At 37.8% G+C, this 13,040-nt stretch overlaps 2 protein-coding genes across 2 annotated transcripts; one reads left to right on the forward strand and one right to left on the reverse strand.

Annotated features, from left to right (window-relative positions):
• Positions 1 to 1,081: 1,081 nt before the first annotated feature.
• LOC113726856 (actin-related protein 2/3 complex subunit 5A-like) lies at positions 1,082 to 5,017 on the reverse strand. Its single transcript, XM_027250760.2, has 4 exons — positions 4,824 to 5,017; positions 4,654 to 4,726; positions 4,408 to 4,508; positions 1,082 to 1,389 (listed from the first exon to the last, which is right to left on the reverse strand). The coding sequence occupies exons 1-4, from the start codon at positions 4,913 to 4,915 to the stop codon at positions 1,254 to 1,256; spliced, it is 402 nt and encodes a 133-aa protein (XP_027106561.1). The 5' UTR covers positions 4,916 to 5,017; the 3' UTR covers positions 1,082 to 1,253.
• A 1,051-nt stretch (positions 5,018 to 6,068) lies between these two features.
• On the forward strand, positions 6,069 to 8,789 carry LOC113726858 (uncharacterized). The gene is made up of 2 exons (XM_027250762.2): positions 6,069 to 6,325; positions 6,505 to 8,789. The coding sequence occupies exon 2, from the start codon at positions 6,530 to 6,532 to the stop codon at positions 8,264 to 8,266; it is 1,737 nt and encodes a 578-aa protein (XP_027106563.1). The 5' UTR covers positions 6,069 to 6,325; positions 6,505 to 6,529; the 3' UTR covers positions 8,267 to 8,789.
• The last annotated feature ends 4,251 nt before the right edge of the window (positions 8,790 to 13,040 follow it).

A 13,040-nucleotide genomic window follows, 5' to 3' on the forward strand; every position in this document is an offset into this window, starting at 1 on the left:
TTGAATCTTCTACCAGTCTACTTCCAAAAACAAACAGAGCATACTATTGTTTGTTTGTTGATAAATGATTGATACTAGTGCACCGTCTAACAAACCACATGATGCATTCAGTTCATTTTCGCACTCCAGCAAGTCCAACAGATTAATATTATTGTAAGCAAATATTCAGAGAGAGGCAAACGTGGAAGAAAGTTGAAACCTTTGGAGACGTTTCAGTTGATATATTGGTAAAGGTCAATTCAGAAAAGGGCAAATGAATAGCGGGCCCAAATAGCATAGGAAACCATTTCCTTTAGCACAGTTTGACGTGCAAGCTAAAAGAAAGGATTGAAATTTAAGGACCAGAAGCACACGCACCTCGTAACTATTTCTTGAAGTGTAGCAATCACACTTTTTCTTTTTGCGAATAATCCATGGACGTAGAAGGATCGTTCTTCTTCCATGCACTCACTCTCGATGACCAACTTGCCTTTGATAAATTAGCCACCAAGAAAGAATTTAAAATCCCTTTTAAGCTCTAATTTGACCTTTGAATGTTCAAATTCCTGCACCTCCAGTTAAAAAGATCCACAGAAAGTGTAACAGTACAAATTTCTTGTCTACATAAGTCGTGTACCCCTCTAGTCTGTATACGTCTTTCCTCTCTAGCTCCTCTTCATATAATCCAACTGAGATCCTCAACCCCTTAAAGAGTATATAATAGAATAGGCTATCGATGTTTACCGTTTGGAAAAACAAAGAAAAGAAGAAGAAATCCACTCTTAAGAACTTCAAACTTTACACACACAGCAACAGCAACCAAGAATAAGTCCAACAAGATAATAATAAAGATTAGCCCTTGCTGGGTTGTCTTGCTTGTCAGGTAGCTGGAAAGTTTTGGAATAATATGTCTAGCTTCATTCTCAGACAAGTACAGATTAGAGGCTCAGCCAAAAATCCTGCAGTTATCTCTTAGCCAGCGAATTTGCCCGTACTGGCAGATTCAACGCAAAAAAGATAAGATCACCACCACATAACGGCTAGCATAATAACATACGCTAGACCCGCTCCCCAAAACCCCGACTAATTTCACAGTCGAAAATGCAAGACCTTAAGCAGTAGCGTTTCTTTATCATGTTTTTCTTTTGCTCGAGGCGGTACAGGGTGGTGAAATCAATAACTCTCACCATTCATGAGTAACAGTGCTGGCTCTACTATACAAATGATTACCATTCAATCATCTAAATAATGAGCAAGAAGAGGTTATCAGTTAATCAAACAGTATTTACAGTATCTGCAAGAGAACGCAGTATGCAACCCAAGCCAGCTTTTTCTGTCAACTTCTCATGAATCCTCAAACACTGGTCGCATGTTGGACGGTCACCAGTGGACAAGCCTCTGTAAAGATACCTGAAAATAATAGCGCAGTCAATGATTGTCAAAAAGATAGCAAAAATTTACAAGTGCCACACCACTGGGGAGATGGACAAAGCACCAACTAGGCAAAAGGATTTCCCTGCTTACATTTGTTCTCTCTACCATCTTTAACTGGTAAGATGTTTCCAAAGATTTCTTGATAGTATTTTGAGAACTGGTTAAGGATCCCTTTACATGCCCTGGTAGCTTAAGACATATTCCTAGTTCACAAAAACAAAAAGCCATAGTATTTTTCTTTTTTTTTTTTTAAAAAGCCACAGTATTCGTTACATGTGAACAACTTAATTCTAATTTGAAAGGAGACCACAGAAGAGACCCGACATACAACCTGGAGTCCAACTGTAACCTAAAAGCTTATGCCTTAGGTTTCAAACTCAGGCACTAAGCAGTCCATTTGATTTTCTCAAACTACAGTGTAACAATTCCAACCAGCCAATAGACCTAACACGGGTAGACCATCCTATTGAAAACAATCCCCCTCCCCTCTCAAGTTCAAGTTAGCAGTCAATGCAAGCCTACTTCTTCTTCATCTAACACAAATAGATCCCCAACCTCTTCATCAGACCAATACAAATGGACCCGTGGTCAATGGTCCTATGCCAAAGAGGACAAATGATCTAAACCAAGGAGAGATAACTGCTAACCCATAACCCAATATCATAAACACAGCTCTGCCATTAGCTTGTCAAGAACAGACTTCTGAAAATTTGCCAGATCTTCTTTATTTTATTTTTTCTAAAAGAATTTGACAAAGTCACTTGACAGCCCACGCAGAAATATGGAGAAGAATATAAAAGAAAGTGAGTGGTTAGGTCAATCAAAAGGTGAAGGAGGAAAAAAATCTTCGGTCCTAGGAAGAAGAATACAAAGCTTAAAAGAAATCTCCAAAAGCTGAGTCAACGGTAGGTCAGACAGCATTACCTACTAAGAAAGGAGAGTAGTAACAAAAATTACGAAAACCTGAGATATAAAAATAGCTGCGTTTGACCCAATTTGAGCTTACTCTATTTTTCATGTAGATTGAAGCCTTCTCTAAGGCCAATCTTATAGTTGAAACTCAGCTGAAACTTGTAGGTTATAGGAATTCAATTGCAGCTGAAATTTGACAACAGAAATCCAGGGTCGGAAGCTTGTAAAATTCATTCCAAATAAGTGGGCTAGGATGGCAAGCCACCTTCACCTCTTACACAACTCCTCAGCTAACAAATGTCCAACTTGGCTTGCATAAAACATATAAAACAATGATAGACTGTTCTACAAGCCTTTTGCCTAATCTTGAGCAACTTCTGCCAAAACCTCATAGGAGAGATATAATACGATACTTGAATGAGCTTTCTCATCTATGTCAACAAGTTCCTTACCAATCATTTAAGTTGATAATTTCTCCATTGTGGACAAAGCCTTCCATCCAAATTCAGTCGGGATTGCTTCCATTTTGAACTATCATAGTCTCAATTTGGCACTTAGGTTAAACTACAGAATGGGACTTTGTTATTGTCATAGCGGTTGCTGGTACTTAACCTAGGTTTCATGGTTCTGATAGCAGTTGCCATTCCAGCAATCCCATCAGCAGCAACACTAGCCTCAGCAAATTCATTATTTTATAATCTTTCTTCTCTATACATTCTCTTCATTTCCAACTTAAAAGGAATTAGATTTAATACGCCCTCTTCTTGTGACATAATTGCAAAACCAATTCTTATATACGGATTTTGATTCAGGATTTTATTTTCTATTTTCTCAACCTCTTTTTCCACTACCCCCTAAAAAATGAGCTGTTCAACTGATATTAACTCGTTTCATCGATACCATCCCTTTTCTGCTCAAGGGAAGATAGCTAAAGGCTTGTGGAGAAGACAGAGCAAGTATTCCATCTTTTTTTTTCTTCTTCAAAAATCAGATACAAGCCAAGGTGGAGAATTGTCGGGTGAAGAGCTGTGTTGGTCAGTGGCAGGTGGAGTTCCATTCTATACCATGACTCTTGCAGATCTTCCTCAAACTTTGCTGCAAATGATTTGATATTCTGAACGAATTTTAGTCAAGGTCAGCTATAAATAGCGCCTTATGAAGGCCTCAATCTACACAAAAAACATAGAAAGTTCAAACTGGTACAAGTTCACACTTCAATATTTTTGAGTTTTCTCATGTTTTGCTCTCTTTTTTTTTTGGCTTTTGGAGAATTTTTCCAAGCTTTATGTTCTTCTTCATAGTAGTGATGTTTCATCCTTCACCCATGGACATAGGTCTCATTGACTGAATAACAAAAATCTTATTGCCTCACTCTCTTTTGTGTTGTCTCCATACTTTTTTATTGTCCATTCAGTTTCTCAATTATCCGAACTTTGTTGCTAACAAAATTACTTGCACATAGAACATGAAGGTGAAGAGATTGGTGACCAAAACCAATCACCAACGGAAAAAGATGTCCAACTAAACTCTGAATAGAGTAACCAGCTAACTGAAACTCTGCCTCATATAACAAGTGATAGATAAAATTCCAAGGGTAATTTCGTCCAATGCTGAGAATCCACAATCGATATGCAACACTTAGTAATCATGTGGAGAACACATATAGTTTCCGACATCAGTATCCAAAGAGGTCATCCTATTGAATATTAACATCTTGTTTTGAGGTTGAAATTGGTATTAACACCATTTGTAACAAGGTGTGAATCTTCTACAAGTTCAGCAAGCATTATTTATCAAGTCTTCTGGTACTTGAAATGGTATATTAACAAAGATACATATGAAATACTCTCCAAGCGCTAGACTTTCCAGATTCAGAAAACTTATCACGTCCATCATGAAAATTTGATGGTGAAGTTCCAATTACACTTCGAATCAGTTAAACATGATACCACGTCTTACTCCTAAATCAACATCCAAGGTACACAAAAGGAAAAAAAAAAGGTTGAATCTTTTGTATAAATTGCAGTAACAAGGAAGTTAGGGTCAGAGAGTTTTTCATAAAGGGAAAGAAAAGGTGATTACTTCATGAGAATATCATAATACTCGGGATCCAAGGCAAAGAACAAGCTTTCAACATCTTTGATTGCCATTATTGCCCTGTGCACCACTATCCAGTTCGCAGACTACAAATTCAACAAAGCTCATTCATGAAATAGGACTCAATATCAGATCAAGAAAAATGAAAAAAAAATCCGAAAAATACAGTCAAATAAAGAAAATTCCCAAGAGAATACAGCTGAAGATAGAACTGGAATCGTGATTACTGACCTTACACCTCTCATCTTTGGTCTTCGGAGGGGACCCTTCAAGAGCTGTCTTGAGTGCTTCCACTGGTTTATTCCTACCAATCAGAAAAATAAGAACAAAAAAAAATGTTGGTTTAGAAAGATCAAATTTTTAGTATTTGTGAGGATAAATGAAAAGGGGGGGATTGATACTGCTTGAGTAAGCTCTCGATTTTGCGGGACTTGTGCTCGATTCTGGCGATGATGGCTTCAGCATTATCGGCTTCCACATGCTCAGACGCCATGTTTTAAATCCCCTTGGATCTCTCTCAGTCAGACACAGACTGTGCGAAAGGGGGAGAGTGAAATTCAAGGGAAGTGGGATCGGGCCTCGAAAGAGGATTGATATATTAGTTTTCACTGCATAAATTAATTGTCAAGAAAAGTAGCGGACGAAAATAATATTTTTACGAAATAAATTAAATTTTAAAGAAAGTGAGGAGCAAAAGAATATTTTATAAAATATGCGAGATGAAATTAGTCATTTTTTCTTGCAACAAAGGTTAACCTTTTGCTAAAAATGAATGAACACAACCAATCGTGCACTGCCCACATTTTGTGAGCTTGAATGGTGAACCTGAATATTAGTATTAGTCTTTTTTTTTTATCTCAAAACAAAACAATTTATTTTGTGAAATGTCAAAGACTAAAAAATTCATTTTATGAAATATAAGAGATTATAGATTGGATCATGTAAATTTTAATTTGATGATTTTACTCTTAAAAAATGATCACGTGTACGTGATGGATTCCGACAAAAAACTAATAGAAAACTTAAGTAGGAATCAAATTTGATCAATGTGAATTTGTAAAGTACGTAAAAGTACACTTTTAGAAGTGAGAGACGAAAAAAGTCATTTTGCAAAATATGAAAGACGTTTTGAACGATTTTTTTTTCTTCTTTTTGTGACAAAATTAATAAGATTAGAATAGTACTAAACGAGTCGTGAACCCATAATTCATAATTGTATAAAGATGCATCCCACTGATTGTCTCACATTCACAAGAAGATTATGTACAAGCCCGCATAGACACAAAATTAATAGGCTATAAGATGAGAGATATTGTACATAGGACATCTTCAATTCAAAACCTTACACTTATCCTAAAATAAAAGGAAACAAAAAAGCTAATATGCTGCACCGACCATATGCTGAAAAGTTTCTCAACTGAGTCGGTCATAGAATTAGTGTGCTTCCAATTTGCACGCACCTGTTAAGCAATGCGCTCCTCACTGAATGAAATAACACGACTTGTTATCTGACTCAAAAACTTTATCAAACAACACAATTTTATTGTGAAATTTTGATGCTTTTGCTACGCTAGTTTTTCCATTTTTCTGTCTATTGGTCACTAAAATGTGCTCTCCCAGTGTTTTTGTAGTCTGAAGCAGTGGAAAGAAATTTCCATATAGCAAGACAACAGCACCAATTAGTCAATTACTGCCGTGGAAAGAATTGGTCCTTCCTCCTGCCAACAAACGAATGTACTAATATGCATGCAGTTTTTTCTTCAAAATATGGCAGTAGTGAATGGCGTACAACATCTTATGTTAGCCAATTGAATGCCAGTTGCCTCATGTGCCTTCAAAAGTCGTAACAGCATACCGTATTTATTTATGGCAAAAGAAGAAATTCAATCGGCGGAGACAAACGGTAAAGTAATGACCCACTTTTTGAATTCTGACTCCCTCTGTTCATGACTCACAACCCTTTTCTCCGTTTTCCCTCACTCATCAGAACACACACAAGGCACACTCCCCTTTTAGTACCTTACCTTTACCATTTCTTGATCACCCAAATGTTCCTTTCTTGTTCTTCACCTAACCCCACAGGTTCTTTCTTCCCCTGTCCTCGACAATGGCAGCTTCTCCAGCCTTATTCAGGAATCCCCATTGCCGAGTTCCGCATCAAAAACCTGCAAGTAGGTCTTACGCAGACTTGTTCTGTAAGTCCCTGATCGTTATTCTTGTTCTTCTTGTTATACCCTTGTTTCCCGCACAAGCTCCTGATTTTATTAGCCAATCTATATTGAGTAAGTTCTGGGAACTTTTTCACCTTCTGGTTATTGGGATTGCTGTTTCTTATGGCTTGTTCTGTAGAAGATGTACCAATATTGAGGTCGATAATCAGCCTAGAAATGATTATAGTCCTCATGCATATTTCCCCGGGGTAATGAATGTATCTTCATTTTTTGAGGATGGGTGTGAAGATATGTGCAACTCCGATGAGACAAAGAGTACCCAAAATTGGGATTTTATGTACTTGAAAAATGAATCAATGAGTAAAGCAAGGCCTTCAGTAGATGATGGTAAAAAGATTAGATCTTTGAAGTTTGGAAACGGCGTCAAGTACATTTATGAGGCTGATAAGGAAAACGTTGGCCATATTTGGAATTCTCAGTATTTTCAAGGGGAAAATTTGGTGGTTGTGGCTGATGGGAACTATGCTTCTGATGAACATAAACCCTTAGGTCTTCCTGTCAGGAGCCTTAGGTCAAGTATTGGTGATGCTGAGAAAACTGAGTTTGGCCCGAGTAATGCATCATCTACGAGTTTGAAGGGTTCTTTCGGTGATTATACTAAGGGTAAGGTTCAGAAATTCAGAAGTCCGGTTACTATTAATTTGGAGAAGGAGTTTGATGAAGTCGCTGGACCTTCCACCATCCGCTGGCAGTCAAGATCTGATAGGATGGAAATGAGAGAAGAAGTTGGTAATGTTCAACCCCCATGCCATTGTAGGAATCACTCTGGTGGGAATTTTGAGATTGAGAATGTTAAGTCAAGGTCAGTCAGGCATCCGATATCTTCAGGAACCAGTTCTGTTTCGCCCCAACCGTCAAACTGGAAAACTGAAAATGTGGAGCCAAAAAAAGATCTTAAGGCTTTCTTGGACATGTTTTCACGGACAACTGTAGCATCTGTGGATGATGGAGCATCAGTTCCTACTAAGGCCAGGGGATTTAGCATTGGATCCTCCAGGGAGCTGGACATGCCGACTTCTAAAGGCTACTTTAATGATTCTAATATAAGTGCAATGCAAGATATGTTGGACAGAGGGAAGAAAGGTAGCGACTCTATGAAATCAGATGCTAAACCTTCAAAGTTAGCTAAGGTTCTACAGAGGGGAAGATCCGTTAGAACAATCAGATCTAGTTTATCTGCTTCTGATGAACTGAAAACGAAGGAGAAGAATTCGAGTCAAATAGATGACAATGTTGCAGCGAGGAGTGACCGACCTGAAGCACCCATCTTGGCAAAGAAAGTGAGAGGAGGAGAAACAAAAGATCCCCCAGTCCACACCCAAAAGCACAATTCCAGGAAGGTGCATCCTGTGCCAAAGGAGACATTCTCTGAGTTTCAGAGTGATGAAAAACAGGACACTGCTGATAGTGCTTTGCCACTTGAAAGTGACTTGCAGCTGGAGGGTGAGCCTGAAGATTGTGAAGAAAGTTCAGATGATAAGGAATCAGAAACAGACCTAGTAGATAACTCAGGAGCTGAAGGAAGTGAGGTTGATAGGAAAGCTGATGAATTTATAGCCAAGTTTAGGGAGCAAATGAGGCTTCAGAAGATTGCATCAGTCAAAAAGGCATAGCTGTGGAGCCTAGTAGCAAAGGCTTTGCAGCACAAGTGGAGGAATTAAGATTATGGATATTTGTAGGCTTCGTTCGTCAAATCATGAGTAGCTGCGGCAATTTAATGTGACCTGTGGTGCCCAGATTGGGTTCGCCTGGTGGTTTGCGCCTTAATCACACTTTGGTGCACATCAGATGGCAGTTAAACAGATATACGGAAATTGGTAGTTAGTAGTCTGGGTAAGCTGTAGTCTTGCGCTGCAGCAAGGTATTTCACACTGAATAGCAGGAAGCTGTATTTTTTCAGCTCATTTTCCACCCACTTGTTATTACCCTGTAGTTAAAGCATAGTGGCAAACCATTGATTTAAATTTCTCGAACTATTTTTGTTGCCCACATGATGCCACTATATCACCAAATTTCCCAGCTTCTAAGGTGGTATGAAAAGTAAATGTTCTGGGCCGGTTTAAAAGATACACACAGAATCCAGTTTGATTGCATCTATGAGAATTTGATAGCTAGCTCACCAAACTTTTATGACTATCATTGCTGAGAAAGGTCAAATCGTGCTTTTCCATTTGGTTCCAAATTTTCGATCTCCTTGTAAATGCATAATGTTTTCTACGATCATATTTGGCCAAGTGATAAATTGGGTTTTGAGCTGACATTGCGTGTAAGAATTTAGTGTTGCGCCGTAGCAATCATAATATTGGATGAACGGCTACTGAAAATCTAATTTCAGTCACGGCTAATTTTCTTATTCATTATCATTTTATAAGTGCATTCTACCAAAGTATAGGAGGCAAGCTTGTCCTGAGAAAAGCGGTGCAAATGGTTAATTCAAGTATCTAATTCTGTGGCAAGAAAAAGGTTTTGGCTTCTTTTGGGGTGTATGCATTCTAACATGCTAAACCAATTACAAGGAAGCAAGCAGTGGGAGGATAGTTGGCATCTCATGTTTGATATAAGCAAGAAAATTTCTTCCACCAAACAAAAACAAGCAGCAAAACATCCTCGACCTTGATCACCTGTCACCAACAATAAACTCATAAGCTTGCAAATTCCTCGTTTGGGTTACTAGAACAACTGTTAAAACATGAGCTGGCTGAATTGGAGGAGATTTCTGCATCATTTAGTGATCAAATGAAACATTTGACAACTATAAGTTGTCTGTAAGAATCTCAAATACAAAGACTTTTTATGCATCTCATGTTATAAGACAAAAGAATGCCCTGTATGCCTTTGATTGTTTATGCCCTGCTTGCATGGAGATGTTCATTGTTTCTGCCTATGCTGAATATGGCCGCATTTATTCGTTGCATTGTTTGGTTATCTTATTTGTCTTTTTTGCTTTTTTCAGAAGGGCGGTTGGGAGTGTCGTGTAGCACTGCATCCCTCTTACAATATGGTGTTCCTTTGTCATCCCGTCCCTTTTTTTATCCATTTTTCCGAAGTTCCCTGCAACAAATGAACACCTTCAACTACTTAGTTCATTTTCGTGTTTCCAATTCCGTGTAGCGTATGAAACGAGGTCTTTTCCATCTTAGTTTGGTAGAATTAGATTGTCCTTGTATTGAGAAGAGAGTTGTCCTAATGAATTCTTATGGAGAAGGGATCCAAATCCTTCCTTGGATTGTAAGCGGGGTTCAAATCTCACCTGCAGCGAAAAAAATCTAAAAGTGGTGCCAAAGCATCTCTTTGATCTAATAAGGTCTGTGTATCTGTTAGTCCCTAACACAAGTCTATTCAAGTTCCCCCTTCCCCTCTAATCTAGGATAGAATAGGTTATACAATAGTTATCGTCTTCAAAAAAAATAATAGCGAATGCTTATTCTACCACTGGAGTTCGTTGACATTTGAGAGAAATGTGCTGGAAATGAGAAATTCAACAGGGGCTAAGTGAACCCTTTTCTGTTTTCATTGGATTGGTTCATTATGCATCGCAGGATAGTAGATGAGAAGTGTCTGTGAATTTCGTTGATTCAGCTCTTTGTCTGCTGTGTGTTTTGTCACCCCTTTTCTTAGATAGGAAGTTGAAAAGATACAACCACAATGGAACCAAAGTTTTGCAGAAGATGACTAAAAGACCGATCCAAATCAGATGCCATATGCAGATTTACCATTATATAAAGCTTAAGCACGCTTATGGTGTAAGAGTAATTGGTTTTGGGAGTGTTTTTTAAATATTTTATTGTAACAATGTAGGTGAAAAATTTTTACCGTAAATGAGGTTGCTTTTTAGATTTTTTTTTTGTATTTTTAATATTTTTGAGATTATTTTTATTTGTGCATTTAGCATAGTATTATATATGAAAAACATGTTTTTCAAAAATTAACCAATCCAAACGCGAAAAAAATTTACAGCCACTATCGGTGAGGTTGAGAGGGTATTCTAAGCCATAAATTCCAATCACTTTGCCTGCTCTTTTGGTCCACATAACGTATTGATGGTCAAGAGTGTGAAATGTGTCAGGATCAGTCTGTGGTAATTAGCCACGCTTAAAGATCACTTGCATGTAGATAAGGCAGTTATTCTTGGCCCTTCTCATTTACCACTAAAATATTTACAGTTGGGTAAAATTTATTTCGTAATAATCCTCACAATTAATAATATGATATTTAATGGGATGCTACAATATTTAATTTAGACATACACATCGGGTGTTCCTTAAATTACTAGTTTAACTTAGCCCAAACAAAACAAAACAAAAAAAACTGAGAGCCAAATCAGCGAAAATTATCAGCAATGTTATTGGTCAATACTTCAAAAGAATTCTTTGAATTATGGTTTAGAATTTCATCAGCTAGTGCATCATCCACCCATCTAGTCTAGAAGTTGTTCAATTCCATCGAATCCCCCTATTGAGATTTTTAAATTCAAACCCTTTTAATGTAAAGGAGAAATGGGAATATGAAAAAAAAATCTTTTTTAATCCAACCATCTTATGTCCAAGGAAAAATAAATCTCCTAAAAGTCTTACAAACTTCTAATAATAAATACTAAAAGAAAGCATCTCACATTCAATACCCTCTTTTTTTTTTGTTTTGTCGACACAGGGGTGTTCGGGTCAATTCTTACGGGACCCGACCAATCCCTTGCAACCCGAGCCCGGCGCTCCAACCCGACCAAGGCACGATAAGTACACAAGCGTCCTCATAGTGCAGTTTCGAACCCGGGACCTGATTGTTCCAAGGGAACGCTGCTACTATGTGACTAAACCCGTGGAGGCCATTCAATACCCTCTCTATTGCTGAAATTTTGACATTGTCATCAGCGGTTTGTTTGGATTGGCAATTTTGTCAAAAATAAGTTTTTAAATATAATATTATACAAATAAAAATAATTTAAAAAATATTTCATTCATACAATATGTTGGGATATCAAGTGTGAATCAATGTCCCACATCGGAAAGAGATGAGTAGAATAAGGAACATATAAGTGGGAATGATCCATAGATCCAATGCCTTAAGGTTTTGGGTTGGATGTGGTGTCAAGCCCATGGTTATGGTTCCTATTCTAATTCATGGTTAAATTCTCCCCGAGTTTGGCTCTCTCAGAACCCAACACAATATATCAAATATTTATAATAAAAATTTTTCACAAATACTATGACAGTAAAATTTTTCAAAAACACCCACAAAAACAGCTGATTCAAACGGATCTGATTAAGACAAGGGAGAACATACATATATGACTTTTCTCTAAAAATTTTCATGGCTTGAATCCAAATTAAACACCTGATCACTTTAAAATATGAACATAACGGAATGGATAGGATAACTTTAAAAATCAGAGCTTTTCATGCCTCAAATCGAATTAAATACCTTATCACAATGTAGAGGATAGGATAATTAATTATTGTTTAGGCCAAATTGATGATGTTGACAACTTTGTACAGTATTTAACGGTTCTATTTAGCCATCAGGTGCTGATGTAGCAGCTACAATTAGATCGGATTTGGGGCAGGTATGACCGTCCCTGCATGGTTAAGGCCAAGATTTGCCCTCAAAATTTTGTGCGGTTGAGATTACACCATGTAACTCGATTTCCGCATCAAGTGTGGGACCCACCACTATCTGTTGTGAAAATACATTTTGTGAAAAAAAAGTTATCCCATGTACAAGGAAAGTTACGCGCAGTTGATAATGACCAAAATTGCCAGAAACGGTTACACCTGCAACCGTCCATGCCCCGAGTCCAATTAGATCGGCCTTCGGTCAGCCCCCATTACTAAAAATCCGAGGGGACTCCACCGGTTTCAGGAGCTACCAAGCCATTACCCGGTTTCAGATGCAGGGTTTTTTTTTTTTACCCCAATATAATAATCTGGTGATTGCCTTATTGGGTGTTTTTTTTTTTTTTTTAAAATTTCGAAGCTCTCTGTAGCGTTGGTCTCGTTTTCTGAAGTTGGTTGAGAGATAAGGAAAGGTGGAGAGAGATTCCATTTCTTCTATTTACTTCTACCCCATTCTGGACCGACGCCAACCAATGGCTCCATACTCTTTTTCTCTCACACACACTCACGCGCTTTTTGCAACCAAAATTACGTTACAATTACTTTACTTTACATGACAAACCCCAGGAAGAACTAATCTGGCTTTCCAGCTGCCTTCTTCACGCTTTAGCTCAACCATTTGAATCGATCCTTTCTTTGCATTGGCTTTTCCTTGCTCTTTAGGCAATGCTATATACTTTTCAGCCCATTCCCTTCAATTTCAGGCTTTCTTGGCTAATTAAATTAACCTCTGCTTTCCTTGGTGGGTTCTTGATATTATTTTGTTGATCGAGGTTCG

The sequence above is a fragment of the Coffea arabica genome, chromosome 2c, assembly GCF_036785885.1.
Source record: "Coffea arabica cultivar ET-39 chromosome 2c, Coffea Arabica ET-39 HiFi, whole genome shotgun sequence".
NCBI classification, from domain to species: domain Eukaryota; kingdom Viridiplantae; phylum Streptophyta; class Magnoliopsida; order Gentianales; family Rubiaceae; genus Coffea; species Coffea arabica.